The sequence below is a fragment of the Leopardus geoffroyi genome, chromosome A1 (genome assembly GCF_018350155.1).
Source record: "Leopardus geoffroyi isolate Oge1 chromosome A1, O.geoffroyi_Oge1_pat1.0, whole genome shotgun sequence".
Taxonomy (NCBI): Eukaryota; Metazoa; Chordata; class Mammalia; order Carnivora; family Felidae; genus Leopardus; species Leopardus geoffroyi.
Genome location: NC_059326.1, coordinates 132,948,461 through 132,968,890, shown reverse-complemented (window position 1 = coordinate 132,968,890; position 20,430 = coordinate 132,948,461). Strand labels below are relative to the sequence as shown.

The following is a 20,430-nucleotide window of genomic DNA, read 5'->3' as shown; positions in this document are numbered from 1 at the left end:
GTTCTAATGCTTACAAAATAGTTGTTTTCCTTATTCCATTGATTTCTAGAGGCACCTCTGTCATATTCCAAATTCTCTCATGGTTATGTTTCTAGACAATCTTTTCTTTTAGATCCTTCTACTGATCTATTCCATAGTTTTATGCTTTTCTTCCATTTAGATTGTACAGCCCATTTTCTGTAAAGTTCATTTCTAGATATGTGTGATAGATTGATTGCACTGATGGATTTTGCTCCCTATCTCACTCTCTACAATGTGGTGTTTCAACTTTTTCCATCAAAATATTAAGTATAATTTCCCTATTCCTGATTCTGGGCTCAGCCATGTGTTCAGCTTTGACCATAAAACATTAACAGAGTGGATGAAATCAAGGGTTTAAATAAGTTCTGGATAATTTCCACTCCCTCTCAGACTCATCTTATTGCTCTGTGAGAACACGGCTGGGATCACTTGGGCTAGCCTGATGGAGGATGAGATCTATGGCAGAGTGATTCCTGTCATCCCAGCATAGGATTTCCAGCATTGCAATGTAAATGGTCCATTTTTTTTTAATACTTTTGTTATGTATGCATGTACGTTACATATGTAGGCTTCATGCCCAGCATGGAGCCCAATGTGGGCCTTGAACTCATAACCCCGAGATGAAGACCTGAGCCAATATCAAGAGTTGGATACGTAACCAACTGAGCCACCCAGGTGCCCCAAACAGTCTTTACCTAGTTTTGTTATCAAAGTATATTTTACCCTTATAGAGTTGTTTACTTTCTCCCACTATCCTAATCTACATGATAGTTTTTTATAAATAAGGGATTATCCAAATTCCATGAAGGTTTAGTCAAACTTGCTCTTAAAAGTAGGCTTGGTGGTTTTTCTGACTACCCAATTTAATACTGTATTCACTGGTCTTTTCAAGTTTTCTGCTTCTTGAGTTGATTCTGGAAATTTATTTTTCATTTCATCTAAGTTTTAAAATTTAGTGGCTTTATACTATTCACTCTTTTTCTTTTGAGTGAAAAGTTACTTTTTAATAAAATGGTAGCAATAGGAATGTGAGAATTTTGCTTTTGGAGATAATGGGGGACAAGAATTTTCTTAATGGTTAAATAAAAACTTAACCCTATTTGAAGTCACAAATTGGAAATACTGATCTACAAAGCATCCCTTTTACCTAGAAATTTAACACCTCGATTATACATTTTAGTGTATGTATACAATGAATCAGTATCTGTGTTTCTTCTGTTACCACTAAGAGGTTTTATTCACGTTGCTTAGATTTTCTATTCAAAGCACTTATAACTATTTAGTATATTTTACCTTTTTGCACAACAAACATTTGCTAAATTTGACTTACTACCCATAACATCCCTATTTTTTTACACTAATTTTCTTTTTTTTTTTAATTTTTTTTTTTTCAACGTTTATTTATTTTTGGGACAGAGAGAGACAGAGCATGAACGGGGGAGGGGCAGAGAGAGAGGGAGACACAGAATCGGAAACAGGCTCCAGGTTCTGAGCCATCAGCCCAGAGCCAGACGCGGGGCTCGAACTCACGGGCCGCGAGATCGTGACCTGGCTGAAGTCGGATGCTTACCCGACTGCGCCACCCAGGCGCCCCTACACTAATTTTCTTCCTTCTTTTCTCTCATTCATTTACATACAAAATATGTAAGGAGTACCTGGGTGGTTCAGAGAGTTGGGCGCCCAACTCCTGAATTTTGGCTCAGGTTGATTTTGGCTCAGGTCCTGATCTCACAGTCCTGACATTGAGCCCCGAGTCTGGGCTCTGTACTGAGAATCTTTCTGTCCCTCTCCCTCTGCGACTCCTGGCTTGAGCTCACTCTCTCTCTCTCTCTCTCAAGCAACAACAACAACAAAATATTTAAGGTTACTGAATCATGTTCTTTAGAAGTTAAATTCTTGTCAGTTCTTTAAATAATGTGAGACAAATAATTTGTCTCAAGTGGTAATTCTGTTGAGGACACATTAAAAACACTTTAATAGATTAAAACAGTACCCCTTTGCTAAAATGACTTTATACTTTAAAAAACTTGGGGGTGCCTGGGTGGCTCAGTTGGTTAAGCGTCCGACTTTGGCTCAGGTCATGATCTCATGGTTCAGTGCTAAAGTCAGCACAGAGTCCACTTCGGATCCTCGGTCTCCCTCTCTCTCTGCCCCTCCCCAACTTGCAGTGCTAGCTCTTGCTCTTGCTCTCAAAAATAAACAAACATTAAAAAAAAATTGACTATATGCTAACTAACTGGGATGTAAATTTAAAAAATAATATAAAAAATAAAATTTTCAAAAAAAAAATTGTATGGGGGTGGCAGCAGGGTTTCCAAGGTAGATGCGGTGCTCAGGGGCCAGAAGTGGGAGACACGGAAGAAAAGGGCAAAAAAGACAAAGGGTTTGGAATATTAGGAAAAAGGTGCAATGAACATCTGTTAAAACAATTCACTCCATAAACATACATTTCATTTCTCTTCTGTAAACACCAAGGAATGCAATTACTGAGTTAATTATATGGCTATTGATGTGGTGAATTATACGAATTCATTTTCAAATACTGAAGTAACTTTGAGTATCTGCAGAGCATCCCACTTGGGGGATACTTTTTTTTATTATTCTTATCAAATACTTATTTTTAAAATAAAACATTCCACATTTAGAGGAGTGGCAGGGGAAGGGCATTCCACAGTTTTCATTAGCACCCACTTCATTTGAAAACTTAGCTAAATATCTCATTTCTTTGGCCTTTTTAAGTCCTTAAAGTGTCATGAAACTGTCTATATAAAAGATATTATCCAAGAGCTATAATATTTTTAGTACATGATCAAGTCTACTAAGGAGAAAAAAGACCAATTAGTTTGGTATGTTCTACTGATCTAAACTTTTATGTGGAGAAAGAATAATTTCAAGAGTTCTATATTAGATTTCTATAATTTTAATATTTCATGGAAAAGTAATGTTTTCATCATCTTCCACAAATAAACATATATTTTATATTTTTAAAAATTTAAAGTACTTTATTCCATAGCTTGAGGTTTATAAAAAGTAACCAATCTTTATCTATGAAATTAGTAATTCTAAATCATCTTCAGCTTTCAGATACATAGTAATAATTTTTCCATAAACAATTACTTTTGAAATACTTTTGAATTACTTTTGAAATACTTTTCTACTTGTATAAATTGCTAGCATTGCATTTACTATGACTTCAATCCCTACAGGTTCCAAATCTGTATCTCTGGTACCCTGCCCTCTCCTTAACTTCAAAAAAGAATTTTCAAATGCCTTTTACATACTGCTTAGGTATCTCAAACAAAATATGGGCCACCCTGAAATTACCTATACTTTGTATTATTCAGCAAATATGTACCAACTGCACACAGTGTAAGACACTATGCTAAAGACTGTAGATACCAAGACAAGGTCCCTTTTCTTGAGAAGCTAAAACTGAGCCCCCCCCCCCAAAAAAAGTTTTCACCCCACCAGTTTATTTCCTTCCTCAGGAGTCTTCCTTCGCAGGATCTTTTGCACCTTTCCTCTCTTCTTCTAGGTCTCTTAATGTTGGGTTGCCCCCCAGGGCTCATTCTTTGGGTGTCTTGTCTTTCACACACAAGGCCTTGGCTACTATTTCTAATCTCCAGCTGTATATACCATCTCTGTGCTGACAACTCCCATATATGAAGAGCTAGCACAGTTCCCTCTTGACTGAGAACTCCTGACCCCTGTGAATAACTAGGTATCTTATTTCAAATAAAACGTGTCCAAAAATGACCTGATTTTTTCCACTAAAAACTGCAACTCCCACAGATGACCCCTTTTCGACCGTCAGCACCTCTATCCTTCCACTTGCATAGATCAATACCACTGAGGTCATCTTTACCTCTTATCTTGGGTTCCACATGCAACCCATCTTAAAATCTTGTCGACTCAACCTTCAAGACATCTAGAGTCTGTCCACATTTCACTGCTTCTATCACTATCATCAGAGATAACATCCCAACTGGTTACTTTTCACCCTTGTACCCACAATGTTTCCACACATGACCAGCATAAATCTTTAAAATACAAATCAGATCATGCTCTGATTGATCTGCTCAAAGCTTTCCAAATGATTCCATATCACTGAGAGTAAATGTCAAAGAACATACTATTACCTACGAGGCTCTCACTCTCTGACCACTACTCTTCTCGCTCTCCCATCTTGCTTACTATCTTTTAGTTACCCTTGCCTTCTGTTTCCCATACATATTATGGACACTTGCACCTTACAAACTTTACACTGGTTGTTCCCTTTCTGGTACTTCTTACCTTAGATACCTACATGGCTAACTTCTCAAGTCCTTGCTCATGTCACTGTCTCAAGGAGGCCTACTCTCAAAGCTTATGTTAGCCAGTCTTCAAAGATGGCTCATTTTATCCTTAAAGTATGCAGAACCTGAATTTTATCATGAGTTACTTCTTAATTCTCTAACAATTTCAAATATCTGTTCCTTTTTCATTTCCAATTGAATACTGCTCCTTCTTTGTCATATAAGAATTTGACTCTGTTGCTCAAACTTAGTAAATGAAAAAGACTAGATTAGATGTTACAAAATGTGGCTGTCCTCTTTATCTTACTATTGCTTGATTACAGAAGAACTCTTTCTCTACTGCTGGGACAGAGCATATACCTCCTGACATCTAGGAGCTGGCCTGGTACTATGAGCTAGTCCTGTGTCTTACTATGAACCATCTACTTGGCATTCAAAGAGAAGTCTTGGTATTCTCTTGTTAAACTAAGTAATTTCAAAGAGTATCAACATCAGACCAGGCCACTCTATGACCATGAAAGATCAAGACAACAGCAAATTTGTACAGTTAACCTTCAAACAACATGGGTTTGAATGGTGCATGTCCACTTATACAAGGATGTTTCTTACAGTACTGTAAATGTGTTTTCTCTTATGACTTTCTTAATAACATTTTTTCACCAACTTTATTGTAATAATACGTCATATAAGACATATACAAAATATGTTGTATGTTATGTTTATTATATATACATAATGTATGTTAGGGGTAAGGCTTCTTGTCAACAGTAGACTACTAGCATAGTTAAGTTTGAGGGGAACCAAAAGTTATACACAGATTTTCAACAGTGTACAGGGTTGGTGCTCCTAACTCCTACATCGTTCAAGGGTCAACCATCATCATGTCTGAACAAACACAATCAAATGTAATTACATCTGAACAAATATGAACGTCGTCCAAAACACAAAATATCAAACAACCCCTTCTCCCAACTGTTGAGTGACTGCTGTTTCTTTACCAATTACAATTTTAGCCTTGCTGTAATATGCCCTCCCTAACAGGTAAGATTTATTCTAATTCCCAATTATAGAGCTACCTCTACTTCTTGACAGCATTGTGTCCAGAGTAAAACCTCATATTCTAAACCCTCCCCCAAATCACCAAACAAAAGCTCAAATCCTGTAATAAGTCTTTATTTTTTATTTATTTATTTTTTTTTTTAATTTTTTTTTTCAACATTTATTTATTTTTGGGACAGAGCGAGACAGAGCATGAACGGGGGAGGGGCAGAGAGAGAGGGAGACACAGAATCGGAAACAGGCTCCAGGCTCTGAGCCATCAGCCCAGAGCGTGACGCGGGGCTCGAACTCACGGACCGCGAGATCGTGACCTGGCTGAAGTCGGACGCTTAACCGACTGTGCCACCCAGGCGCCCCAAGTCTTTATTTTTAATACCTTGAGACACCACTTAGATTCCCACAGTATGGGTTTTTACTCACTGCATCAAGTAATAAACCCAAACTGTTCAACCACAGGTGAGTTTCTGGTGATCTCTGCTGAAAGGGCATCAATATTCCAATGTCCTAATTACAGAATATAAGTTAATAGTGGCTCCTTAATGTTACTGCACTTGAAATGCTATGGTAATAAACAGCACAGAATATAATAGGGAGTTCCATTCAAAACAGTCAAAACCAGGAACTGCAAACTCAAATAATTATACCGATCAAGGGATAATATATGTATGATTTGACAAGGTATATAACATGAGTGATAAGGCCCATGGTAAGGCACAGTGAGTGCACCCCCAGTTACAGTCTACATCATTAACATACTTGGCAATGACAAGTGATCACTGGTCTAAATATTTTTAAGTTCCAGGTTAGTTTAACACATGGTTTTTCTTCTTTTTTTTATCTTAAAATGACTTCCCAAGACATCTGTAATTTTCCTCATCATCAATTTAACTTCTCTGAACTTAAAGTGAAGAGCCTTTGCCAGCAGTTGGTCCCCAATCATATTTTCTCAGGTTCAATGAACTGCTTTCTGTTTTCACCGTGAACTTTCAATTCATTCTTCCTGGGTTTTTGGACTCAATTAAAAAGAAAGGCCTTATTTAACCTCTCTAGCATTCCCGTATCAGAAAGATCTGAACTACTCTTTCTGGTTTCTCTGGTTTTCTTACAATTTTCTGGCTTTCTATTCCATGTGCTCAAACAGATGAATTAACAAGTAGGCAGTCTTCATTTCTTTTATCTCCCCTTCCCAACCAGCATCCCCAATCAATTACTCTGGCAGAATATTTTAATCATCATCACCATTAGTCTTCTCAAGAAGGAAAGGCCATTTGAACACAAGAGATAAGAACTTCTCGAACACTAGTTGCTGTTTGCAATGACTTGGGATAGCAGCTTGGTGAGCTTTTTCTTTCTTTAAAAAGCTAACAATAAACCAAAACTTTAGTCATAAAAGGAAGATTCATAAAGTCATATGACTTTAGTCATAAAAAGAACACTCACAAGATGATGGAATTGTATAAAACAGGTTTTCAATATAAGCAGCAAGAAACGGCTGAAAAAAAAGAAAGGGGGGGGGCGTGCCTGGGTGGCTCACTTGGTTGAACATCCAATTTCAGCTTAGGTCATGATCTAGCAGTTTGTGGGATCAGGCCCCGTGTCAGGCTCTGCACTGACAGCGTGGAGCCTGCATAGGATTCTCTCTTGTTCTCTCTGCCCCTCCCTGTTTCTCTCAAAATAAATAAACATTAAAAGAGAGAGAGAGAGAGAGAGAGAGAGAGAGAGAGAGAGACTACAGTCCAATGGGTTGCCATAACTCAAACACATTACTTTTAAAAGTTGCACAAAAGTCTAAAACACTGATTTAAGGGGCACCTGGGTGGCTCAGTCCATTAAGTGTCCAACTTTGGCTCATGTCATGATCCCATGGTTTGTGAGTTTGAGCCCTGAGTTGGGCTCTGTGCTGACAGCTCAGAGCCTGGAGCTTCTTCAGATTCTGTGTCTCCCTCTCTTCCTGACCCTCCCCCACTCATGATCTGTCTCTCTCTCTCAAAAATAAATAATAAAAAAATATTTTAAAATAACATAAAATAAAATAGGATTCAATTAAATTAAATTATATTAAGTTAAATTAAATATTGATTTAAGGATTCTGCAGGACCATAATCACACCATTCTCAATTCAGAGTAATAAACCTGGGGTTAATGCATTTTCAGGAGGTATATGTTCATTATTGAGCCAAGTAATATTTTCTTTTTTTAATTTTTTTTAACATTTATTTAATTTTGAGAGACAGAGCAGGGGAGGGGCAGAGAGACAGGGAGACACAGAATCCAAGCAGGTTCAGGCTCTGTGCTGATAGCTCAGCACGTGGGGCTTGAGCCCAGAGACCACAAGAGCATGATCTGAGCCTAAGTCGGACGCTTAACCAACTGAGTCACACAGGTGCCCCAAACCAACTATATTTTCATACCATGATTGTGGCATCAATTTACCAGCCTTTCCCAGGTGCATACAATTGTATTAGTAATAGTCAGGTCTCTTTCCTTATACCTTAACATCTCCCATTTAAAAAGATCAAAAAGTAGAAAACATAGCCCTTTAGGATGGAGGTTACATTTAATGACTTCTACTGTCACAATTCTAGAATACTATGGAGCTGACTTAACTACCAGCATATGGAGAGCTACAAAAGCAATGGATTAAGTTCATTTACTTTGAAATTTATCAGGCAATACTTGTCATTCTACTAAGCACCAGGAATTGAAACTAATTTCAAACTGCCCTTAAAGAGAAGTTTCAAGCTGAGGAAATCTATTTAACCTAAATATAACCATGATGGGAAAAGTCACACAAATTAAAAACCAACTGACCTAAACTCTTCAAAATGGCAACGTCATGAAAAACACAAAAAGATGGGCAAACTATTCCTGATTTTAAAAGATCAAAGAGACACAACTGAACGCTATGTGATCTTTAACTTTGGAGGTGGGGGAGGAAATAGCTAAAAGGGGCATTTTTAGGCAAGAGGGAAAATGTAATGTCAAATTTCTTGAAAGTGATAATGATATTATGGTTATATGTAAGGATTTCCAAGTTCTTGAGAAATGCTACTTCCAGTATTTAATGGTAAAGTTCATGTCTGCAACCTAAAATGTTAAGTAAGTTTACTAAAAAGAAATTTTATATAAGCAACAATATATCTTTTCCTTGAACATTAAATTCAAAAATTCGTATTTTTAAAAAAGAAAGAAAGCAAATATGGCAAAATGCTAATGGTGGGTGAAACCATGAGCGTTCTGTCAATTCTTACATAGGCTTTTATTTTGACTACGAAATTTTTGAAATAAATTGAAGAAAAACAGGATATAAATGAATCCAATCTAAAGGAAAAATTCTAAATTTTTATTTAAAACATATTTTTTTGAGGCACCTGGGTGGCTCAGCCAGTTGAGTGTCCGACTTCGGCTCAGGTCATGATCTCACAGCTCGTGAGTTTGAGGCCTGCGTCGGGCTCTGTGCTGACAGCTCAGACCCTGGAGCCTGCTTCGGATTCTTTGTCTCCCTCTCTCTCTGCCCCTAACCCACTCACATCCTGTCTCTGTCTCTCTCAAAAATAAATAAACATTTAAAAAAAAAAATTTTTTTAAACACAGATTTTTTTTCATATAACAGAAAAATTTAACCATAAAGTTAAATGATTCAATAACAATCTTAAAAATTAAAACTTGTTTATGTGGATCATGAGAAACTTAACAGAAACCCATGGGGGAGGGGAAGAAAAAAAAAAAGAGGTTAGAGTGGGAGAGAGTCAAAGCATAAGAGACTCTTAAAAACTGAGAACTGAGGGTTCATGGGGGGGTGGGAGGGAGGGGAGGGTGGGTGATGGGTATTGAAGAGAGCATTTTTTGGGATGAGCACTAGATAATTAGGGCTTAGCATATCAAGGCATGCAGTAAATGTATTTATTGACTTTTAAGTATTTTTTTTATGGCAATGGGTAGACACCATCGTTAATTAATTCCAAGTTAACTGTTAATTGTGAAAAGAGGATGATCTTTTTAATCGGTCCTAATGTGGTTTTCATAATGAGTCCTAAAACGTGGAATTGATATGTTGGAAGGATTACTCCTGGATATTCATATCATCAAGACAAAAAGTAACTCTGCAACCAAGAGCTATGGAATAGGATTGCTAGGCATTTACTGGTGCTACTGCACTAACTTTTGGACCTCGTTTATAAAGATTTTCTCCAAATGTTACAAAGAATTATATGAATATGACTTGGTATTTAGTGTTCGTTGAAGTCTTATCTTTTGACAGACCATTTAGCATTTACTGTCTTGTGATTTGTTTTTGTAATTATGTAATAAATACATGCTCATTCTAAAATTTTCAAGTATCTACTTGTCTCTCTCAGACAAGATAAGCACTTAACATTTTGGAATGTATTTTCCCCGATGTTTTCAGTCTATATCAAACTAAACGTACTAAACCAAAACTGTATGCAGCAGGAGAACAGTCACCATGTCCTTTTATTTCTCATCATTAAATGTAATCCTAGGTCCTAATAAAGTACTTGGCAAAAACTGGTCTCTCAATAAAGATTTAAAGATGTTCAATTCGGGGCGCCTGGGTGGCACAGTCGGTTAAGCGTCCGACTTCAGCCAGGTCACGATCTCGCGGTCCCTGAGTTTGAGCCCCGCGTCAGGCTCTGGGCTGATGGCTCAGAGCCTGGAGCCTGTTTCCGATTCTGTGTGTCTCCCTCTCTCTCTGCCCCTCCCCCATTCATGCTCTTTCTCTCTGTCCCAAAAATAAATAAATGTTGAAAAAAAAAAAAAAAGATGTTCAATTCATTTCTAATGTTGCACAACATTTTTTTAAACAGTTAAGACTATACCGTAAATATTTCATGTCCGTATTGATAGAGCTACATTAGATTCCACTCTATGTACCAAACAGTGTCATGAACAATGAACACTACAGTTGTTAGTAGTTTCTCATCATTACAAACAAAAGGACAGTGAATATTTATAAATATATAAAGGTAAAGATATATAAATATGTATATGCATGTATCCATAACATTTTAATTAAAAAGTCATTTAAAATTTTTTACATTTATTCTCCATAGTGCTTTAAGCTACCATATATGTAAATTATATATACATATATAGAAGCTAATACAATAATACTTTTAAATTTTATATTTTTGTTTGTTAACACACAATAGAAATCTTAACAAAATAACGTGTTCCCACATAAGTCAGGGGGGGAAAAATCTTACCATTCTTGCTGACATCCAGTTCCCTGAGATTAATGAGATTTGCAATAGATGCTGGTAACGTTGTTAAATCATTGTCTGGCAAACTCAGTTTATGTAGAGACTGACAGTTAAAAAGTTGCTAGTGAAACAAGGAAAGAAAAGTTTTTGATTATTTAAGTTTCCTTAAATATTTTATTAACATTTATACAAAAAAAATATTAGTGTAACTAAAACTGAATGAATTGTATCTACATAAATACCAAGAAAGATCTCTAATTGTTTCCTGCTATTATAGATCTGAACACAACTGAACTACTCAATCATTTACATATTCACACTTCAGCCCTAAGCAAAATGCACTTAATAAGAACAATTATATGGCTGTATTCTTGGTTAAAGTAGTAAAGAATAAGTGGCTATTAAATAAGCTAAAGTTTGAAACTTGTATTTCAAACATCCTTATTCCAAAAGGAAAGTTTATAAAAATTAAATCCAAATAAGTACAATGGATTTAAAATGATTCAAAATAGGGGGACTTGCGTGGTTCGGTCGGTTAAGCACCTAACTTTTGATTTCAGCTCAGGTTATGATCTCATGGTTTGTGAGATCGAGCCCCAAGTTGGGCCCTGTGCTGACAGCATGGAGCCTGCTTGTAATTCTCTCTTTCCCTGTCTCATAAAAACAAAAACAAACAAACAAAGCTAAAAAACAAAAACACGTTCTGATTTGGGAAAACAAAAAAATAAGGGAACAAATATCCTATTATGCTAAAATCACAATAATACATTAAAATACAATATATTTATTTAAATAAAATATATTTTAAGTAAAATACATTCAACCAGAAGTGTAGGTAAATGGGTCACTTCTAACTTCCATACCTAAAAACTAGAGACTATATGGAGCACAGAGAATTTTTAGGGCAATGAAAATACTCTGTATGATACCACAATCATGGAAACATTTCATTATACATTTGTCCAAACCCATAAATGTATAACCATACTGCAAACTATGGACTGTGGGTGATCATAATTTTTCAACATAGGTTCATCAATTTTAATGTAAGCACCACTCTGCTAGAGTATGTTGACAATGGTGGAGGCTATGCATGTGTGGGAACAGTGTAGGTATATGAGAAATCTCGATTTTGCTGTGAACCTACAACTGTTCTTAAAATGTTAAAGTGTTTAGAAAAACAAACAAAAAACTGTTAATCAGGATGGCACTGAATAAGCCCTATTTGAGAAGAGCATTCTTCTAAAAATGGTAAGTTATGCTTAAGTGGTTCAGTTATTTGCACTTTCATAGCAAGCCTCTCTTTTCCCCTCAATCCTCAGACTGAGACCCTACTAGTACTTATTACAGAAAGAGACTACTCTTAGATTTTCAAGTTTTCCAAAATAACAAAAGGAAGATAAATTATTTTCTAAAGAACTATATAAGGAAAAAATAATTTACAAAGCACCTTATTACAACCTAGGGAAGTAATTTATAAACATACAACTGCAATCTTTAATATTTTATCCTTAGCCATACACAGATTTCTTTATAAGACAAGCTTGGATGGCACTAGCTTTCAAAATATTTTTACTAGTGGCCACCGAAAGAAAAGCCTTTTTCAAAGGACTGCCATCCAGTATGTACACACAGAGACATTTAACACAAATATTTCATGCATCAATGGACACATGCAACACACTCTACTTTCTATTCTATTTCAAGTTAGGGTTGCCAGATGAAATTCGAACTTCAGGAAATAATAATTTTTAGTAGAAGCATGTCCTATTTATTGCATAAAACACTTACATTAAAAAATTATTCACCATTCATCTAAAAATTATAATTTCAGGGGTGCCTGGGTGGCTCAGTCGGTTGAGTGTCCTACTTCAGCTCAGGTCATGATCTCACGGTTTGTGGGTTGGAGCCCTGTGTCGGGCTCTGGGCTGACGGCTCAGAGTCTGGAGCCTGCTTCAGATTCTGTGTCTCCCTCTCTCTCTGCCCCTCCCCCCACTCATGCTCTGTCTCTCTCTGCCTCTCAAAAATAAAGAAACGTAATAAAAAAAATTATAATTTCACTGGGTGTCTCCTATTTTTATCTTCTAAATCTGCCAGTGCAAATCATAGTTTGCTTTTTGGAAATGCCACACATATTTATGAACCATCAGTGCCTCTCTACACAGTTGTGATAAACACTACTGTTTGGGTGGTAAAACATTCTAACAATTAAATCTATTGCAGTTGGCTATACATCCGACTCTTTTTTTTTTTTTTTAAATATAAGTTAGTTAACATAGAGTGTAATAATGGCTTCTGGAGTAGAATTTAATGATTTGTCACTTACATACAACCCCCAGTGCTCATCCCAACAAATGTCCTCCTTAATGCCCATCACCCATTTAGCCCATCCCCCCATCCAACACCCCACAAGCAACCCTCAGTTTGTTCTCTGTATTTAAGTGTCTCTTATGGTTTGCCTCCGTCTCTGTTTTTATCTTATTTTTCCTTCCATTTATTTCAGATCAGGTCATGATCTCCATTTGTGAGATTGGCTTGCGCTGATAGTATGAAGCCTGTTTGGGATTCTCTCTCTTCCTTCCCTTCCCCACCCCATCCATATTTTCCTCGCAAAATAAATAAACTTAAAAAAAAAAAATTAAGTCGCAAAAGGAATAATACGCCTAAAAAACTGCTTAATAACAAAAAATATTATATGACAACCAAAAGGACAATTTATTCTCAATCGCAATAGTATAGACCAATGTCTGATAAAAACTACAAAAAGAAAACATTAATTTTAATGATTTGTCCAGCTAAATCTACTGGCTGCCAAAACTGTATAGTCTTACTCTATCTCGCTGGCTATAAAAAACTGAAATTAAACATAAAATTTTAATTATTTACTTAAATATTCAAGCAACTGGCTTGAAGACACAAAGTTTAAAATTCTATTTTACAAAATTCTTAATTGTGTTGCATACCCTAAGATAAAATTAAACCAGAAAAAAAGATAAGAAACAAAGAAAACAATGGAAACACATATATATTGGCAGCATTATGGCAACACTGGGAATATTATATCTCTATGCATAAAAATAACCACAGGCAATTCTTTTTTAAAAATTTTTTTTAATGTTTATTTTTGAGAGAGAGACAGAGTGCGAGTAGGGGAGGGGCAGAGAGAGAAGGAGACACAGAATCTGAAGCAGGCTCCAGGCTCTGAGCTGTCAGCACACAGAGCCGGTTGTGGGGCTTGAAGCCAGGAACTGTGAGATCATGATCTGACCTGAAGTCATGCACTTGACCAACTGAGCCACCCAGGCACCCCAAACCAAAGGTAATTCTTAAAAGATAGTATTAACATACCTTTGGAAGCTCTTCAATCTGATTAGCATCTAAATAGAGTTCCTCCAAAGTTTTCTCAAAAGTAAAAATCTCTTTGGGAACCTGTTCCAAACTGCAATGAGAATAATCAAGGGTAGTTACAGTCTCCTCTTCCCCTCGTAGACACCGACATGGTACCAACCGCACAAACAAACTTCGTTTTGTAGTCATTTTTAGACACTGCAATATTCAAATAAAAATAAATTTAGTTATACATATTATAGCCAACAATTTTTCAAAACAAATAATTCCAATTCATTTATCACAATTTATATATCAAAGATAAGTATCTTCTCCTTTACACACATCCAATGGAATATATTTAACATTGTTTTACTATCTAAATTTATATATATTTATATACTGAATTTCAAATGAACTCAAGTACTTCCCTACTTTAAAAAAATGACCTGTTAAATAACCACTTATATGCTTCTGTAAGAACCATGCTTGACGAGTCTTGCTTATACTCAACTAGAAAAATCCTAATACAACAAAAAGATTTCCTTAATTTCCGGGTAAGAGCTATTTTTTAATTAAGAATTTGACTCTATGCAGTTTTGAGTAGGAAGTAGGAAGTTCTGAGTTTTGATCTTCCACATCAAAATTCCAGTACATGCCAAGTTTATTTTGTTCCAATTAAATATTGGCCTTTTAATTTTTCTAAAGAACTTAAAAGTCTTATATTTGTGTAAGGATACACATTAGAGAATAAACTGGCTTCATTAAAGGGTATACCAATCTCATTGTTTCAAACTAAATGGGGGAAAGGTTTAATTCTGAATTAGTGAAAATTTTCTAGGCTAATTTTATTAAAAATACAGTGTGTACACATAGGTTAATTCCAACTGGTCTAAGATTATATTACCAAAGAAAACCTACTTCAATAAATAAGACTGCCAATCAGTAATCAATTCTTTGTAAAATGATAAATTCTTGCTTTGAACAGATGACTATTAGAGTAATAGATCACTTCCAACCAGGGCCAAGACTAGGTTGAAACCAGTGAAGCAATTACCTCAAGCACAAAATATAAGAAGCACCAAAACAATGCAGTAATCAAATTAAAAATTTTAATGTATTATTTAATTAAAATCACTGAAAAATGATCTGTTTATGAACAAAATGACTATTTTTAAAATAAACACAGGATTGGTATTATGAACTTTTTTATTTTGGCTCAGGTTTTTTTATTTTTTATTTTTTTTAATGTTTATTTATTTTTGAGAGAGAAAGACAGAGTGCAAGCAGAGGAGGGGCAGAGGGTAACACAGAATCCAAAGTAGGCTCCAGGCTCTGAGCTCAGCACAGAGCCCCAGTCGGGGCTCGAATCCATGAACCGTAAGATCATGACCTGAGCTGAAATCAGATGCTTAACCAACTGAGCCACCCAGACACCCCTATTTTGCCTCAGGTTTCTTTTTTTTTTTTTTTTTTTTTCAACGTTTATTTATTTTTGGGACAGAGAGAGACAGAGCATGAACGGGGGAGGGGCAGAGAGAGAGGGAAACACAGAATCGTAAGCAGGCTCCAGGCTCTGAGCCATCAGCCCAGAGCCCGACGCGGGGCTCGAACTCGCGGACCGCGAGATCGTGACCTGGCTGAAGTCGGACGCTTAACCGACTGCGCCACCCAGGCGCCCCATTGCCTCAGGTTTCAATATGGCTCGGCAAGGCACTGCTTCTAACAGTTCTATTTCAAATTATATGATATTCTTAAAATGTTTTACAACAATAAGTATTCCACCTGCAATCTTTTAAAAAATATGACTACTCTTAGTCAATTTATATGCCAGGCACTGTGCTAAGTTCTTTAGGTAAAATATATGTATATTCTCATTTCAACCTGCTATACCTTTCCAACACATATACTATAATCCCTATTTTTCCATAATAAAACTGATTCTGTGCTCTTATTACATTAGACTGCTTCTCAATATATAATGATACACTTGAACTCAGTTTCTCGAAATGATTAAAATATCAATAGGACTTTATTACGCACTTCTTCATAGTTTACAAAAACAAAATACTGATGGAGCTCAGAACACAACACTCCAAGGTATGGCACCTTGACATACTGAATATTTTACACTTAAAGAGTCTGAGAAAACAGCAGAAGCAGGAAGGTCATGCTCGCTTACCCTTAAACTTCTCTCCTGAAACAGATCATAAAATCCTTATGTGACAGGGGCCTTCCTTATACCTGGAGGAAAATAGCAGCCCCATCTATGAAGAATGGAGAAAAGTCCTAAAAAACGGGCTTTACTAAATTTCCCCCACTTTACTACACTTAACCTCATACTCTGACCTATTATGCTTCTACACAACTCTACACTCTTCAACAAATGTAGTATAAAAATATTAAGTTTTAATGGTTTCTTTAGGTCGTCCTTACTCGTTATGAAGGCTCCTGTGCCACTTAAAACTTGCATTAAATAGGGGCACCCGGGTGGCTCAGTCAGTTAAGCATCTGACTTTTGGTTCAGGTCATGACCTAGCCAAGTGAGTTCAAGCCCCATGTCGGGCTCTGTGCTGACAGCTCAGAGCCTGGAGCCTGTTTCAGAATCTGTGTCTCCCTCTCTCTCTCTGTGCCATTCCCCCACTCATGCTATCTCTCTCTTTCTCTCTCAAAAATACAATAAACATTAAAAAAAATTAAAACACTTGCATTAAATAAATTTGCATGCTTTCTCCTGTTAATCTGTCTTTGTAAGTTTACTTTTTACATCCAGCCAAAGACCCTAAAAGGGTCAAAGAAAAATTTTTCCTCCCCTACACTATGGTGTTAAACAAAAGTTTCTACTACATAGTATCTTTGTCTCATGGGAATATAACATACAGCATGGTGACTGTAATTAATAATAATACTGTACTGCATATTTGAAAACTGCTGAGAGAGATCTTAAAAGTTCTCATGGAGGGGTGCCTGGGTAGCACAATCAGGCATCCAACTTCGGCTTAGGTCATGAACTCACAGTCTGTGGGTTGGAGCCCCTCTTTGAGCTCTATGCTGATAGCTCAGAGCCTGGAGCCTGCTTTGGATTCTGTGTCTCCCTCTCTTTCTGCCCCATCCTGCTTGTGCACTCTCTCTCTCTCTCTCTCTCTCTCTTTCTTTCTCCCTCTCCCTCTCTCTCTCTCACTCTCTCAGAAATAATAAACTTAAAAAAAATTCTAAAAAAAATTTCTCATTGTAAGAAAAAATTTGTTAACTACATATGGTAATGAATGTTAATTAATTAGATTTATTGTGGTGGACATTTAGCAATATATACATATAATGAATCATGTTGTACACCTGAAATGAATATAATGTTACATGTCCATTATACTTCAATACAAAAAAAACTTTGTCAACAAAGAAATATCCAGAAAAGTTTGCTGAATGCTTATTAATAATCTATGTTTATATGAAGGTGTGTTTTACTGCCAAGAATAAGCAGTTTTATTGACCTAATGAGAATTTCATTGCTAAAGGGGAATTTAGCTTATACTTGTGTGTTTATGGGATAGCAAAACTAAAAGATTCCAAAAATGAATATGAAATTTCGTGCTGCAGGGATTCTAAGATTTCAACTGATAATGAGTTAAGACGACACTTAAGAACAATGGGGAATTCAATCTGCTCTTTCCAATATGGTAGCCACTGGACACATAGCCATTTTAACCTTAACATTCAAGTTAAATCAAATCAAATTAAAATTCTCTTTTATCAGTCACACTACGCACATTTTAAAAGTTCAACAGCCACATGTGGCTAGTGGATACTGTACTCAGTAAAAGAAGATTGAGAACATTTCTATTAGTGCAGAAAGTTTGATGGGGCAATGTTGGTTCAATGTTTGAAACTACTGCTCTGGTTCACCGTATTATAACTACTGTATGCTTTTATTTATATAATACGATAGTACCCCAAAACTTGGAAGATAGGGCCTAAAAATCCCAGAAATCATAATGGATTTGGGACTATAACTGGGCATGAAATGTTTACTACCAAATATATGTAACTTAAAAGAACATATTTATTTGAGATGTTGTCATGCGTGCAGCACACTTGAAGCATAAGACAATTTACAAGACAGAATGTGTTCTTTTTATTGCTTATTTATTTTGAGAGAGAGAGCACCAGCTTGTGTACACGAGATAGGGAGGGGCAAAGAGAGGGAGAGAAAGAATCCCAAGCAGGCTCCACATTCAGCACTGAGTCCAAAGTGGGGCTTGATCTCACCATCCAGAGATTATGACCTGAGTCAAAATCGAGAGTCAGATGTTCAACCGAATGAGCCATTCAGGCACCCCCAGCGTAAAGGTTAACGAAGGTAAAACAACATCCAACGTTCTTCTGTAGTGCTAACCATAGATCATGTTGCAGACAGATAGTCAGAAATTCTAAAACATATCAGAAGAGAAAATGAATTCAGAAAAGGAAGATTAGGGGCACCTGGGTGACTCAGTTAGTTAAGGCTCCAACTCTTAAGTTTCCGCTCACTTCATGATCTCAGTTAGTGAGTTTGAGCCCCACATTGGGCTCTGTGCTGGTAGCGCGGAGCCTGCTTGGGATTTTCTCTCTCTGCCCCTCCCCTACTCACGCTATCTCTGACTCTCGCAAAATTAATAAATTTTTAAAACTATTTTAAAAATAAATTTTATAAACTATTTTATATTTAATAAATTTTAAAAGCTATTAAAAAAAAACGAAGATCAGATGCTTTAGGAAAAAGGTTACATCTTAAGTAAAATCCTCTTGTTGACAGAGGCTACAAAGAAAGCAGTTTAGACCTTAGATTAAATTCAGGGGGCCTCAAGCCAATACAAAAATGGACCCTAATTTAGCAGACTAAAACTGCTAATTGTTAAGAAAGGAAAGGGACCTTAATCATTGAGGGCACAGGAGTAAAATACCATATGAAAGAAATAAATGAATACTAACAACCAAAGAGATCCTCCCTTACACAATACTACTAGGAAGTAAACCAAAGGAAGAAAGCCTGGTCAGGTTTGAAAAGGAAGTGATCAACTTGGGGAATGTTCATAAGAATTTTAATGTAATGGTAAGCAAGAGCCACTTTATAAACCAGACTTAACCTGGGACACATAAAAAACATTCTAATCAAATGCAGAAAGAGAAGCCAACCAAGAAAAAAGTCATAATAATAATACAAACAAAAGAATAAGACTAACAAAAGAAATTAAAGCTACTTACCACTGGGTTGAAGTTCTCTCCCTGATGTTTCTTAATTGAGCCAACATTCTATGGAAACGAAAAGAAAGAAACAAAATTAACAATAAAAATAGATCTTTATGATTTTAAAGATCATCTCTTCTAATTTATTTGCCTCAAAATGTAAGTTAAAATTATCAAAAATTCACCAGTGTAAACAAATTTGCTATCTTCTAAATACAAAAGTAGCTTCTTAACCACTGGTTTTTAATACATTTGTCAACTATGGCGAGCCCTTACGTATATCAAATACCAAATGCCTATCTACCATTAAAATCCCATTTATTTGAACCTACTGAGAAATAATAATTTTTTTCTAAGCAAAACAAATTCTAATTTGTTTTATTTAAATTTAGTAGTTTTTTATTGTTTTGGGAGGCATACAATGCTAAATGCTAATCAGATTCTATTCCTTCCTTTCCAGAAATTTTACTTTACTCATGGTGGTAATGGACCCAGCTAAATATCTACAACTGAGCCTTCCAAAAAGGGTGCACAGGGGTTAGATGACATAGTTGAGATCAGTGACATATGAAGTCTGCTTTGGGGATGGAATGAGGTTGGTTATGGGCAGACATTTGTTTTCCTTATCCTGGGACAGATGTAAACATGTCTACTGCTGCAACCATAATCCTACGACCATAAGTTAACAAGTGTGAGTATTAGAAACCAGCTAATAAGCCTGACAAAGTAGAAAGACAAAACAAGCTGGACCAATGTAAACCACTGCCTACTTCTGAATGTCTTGATATGTAAGAAAACTAAATACCCCACTTTCTTAAGCCATTGTGAAGTTTTCTGCATGTACAGCCAATACATTACAAAGCGAAACAGCCTGAACTTGAAACAGTAACATTAACAAAAATACATCATAACCTTTCTATTAAAAAATTGGTAATATTCATAAATTTATGTTCCAAATTTTATTTTATTTTATTATTTTTTTTTCCAACGTTTACTTATTTTTGGGACAGAGAAAGACAGAGCATGAACGGGGGAGGGGCAGAGAGAGAGGGAGACACAGAATCGGAAGCAGGCTCCAGGCTCTGAGCCATCAGCCCAGAGCCTGACGCGGGGCTCGAACTCACGGACTGCGAGATGGTAACCTGGCTGAAGTCGGACGCTTAACCGACTGCGCCACCCAGGCGCCCCTATGTTCCAAATTTTAGAGTCACCCTAAATTTATTGGGCTATTTTCCCCCGTGCTAAATGGTTTAGTACTACTTAGTTGTTTAAACTTCACCACA

At 36.3% G+C, this 20,430-nt stretch overlaps 1 protein-coding gene across 8 annotated transcripts in view; it reads right to left on the bottom strand.

Annotated features, from left to right (window-relative positions):
* The window catches only part of ERBIN (erbb2 interacting protein), a 130,151-nt gene that overhangs the window by 67,843 nt on the left and 41,878 nt on the right, over positions 1–20,430 (bottom strand). For all 8 annotated transcript variants that reach the window (XM_045494814.1, XM_045494824.1, XM_045494845.1 and 5 more), the window contains exons 2-4: positions 19,166–19,213; positions 13,946–14,143; positions 10,601–10,718 (exon numbers count right to left, since the gene is read on the bottom strand). In XM_045494814.1, the coding sequence (XP_045350770.1) occupies positions 10,601–10,718; positions 13,946–14,134 (307 nt within the window). In that variant the 5' untranslated portion in view covers positions 14,135–14,143; positions 19,166–19,213. The remainder of the gene's footprint in view (positions 1–10,600; positions 10,719–13,945; positions 14,144–19,165; positions 19,214–20,430) is intronic.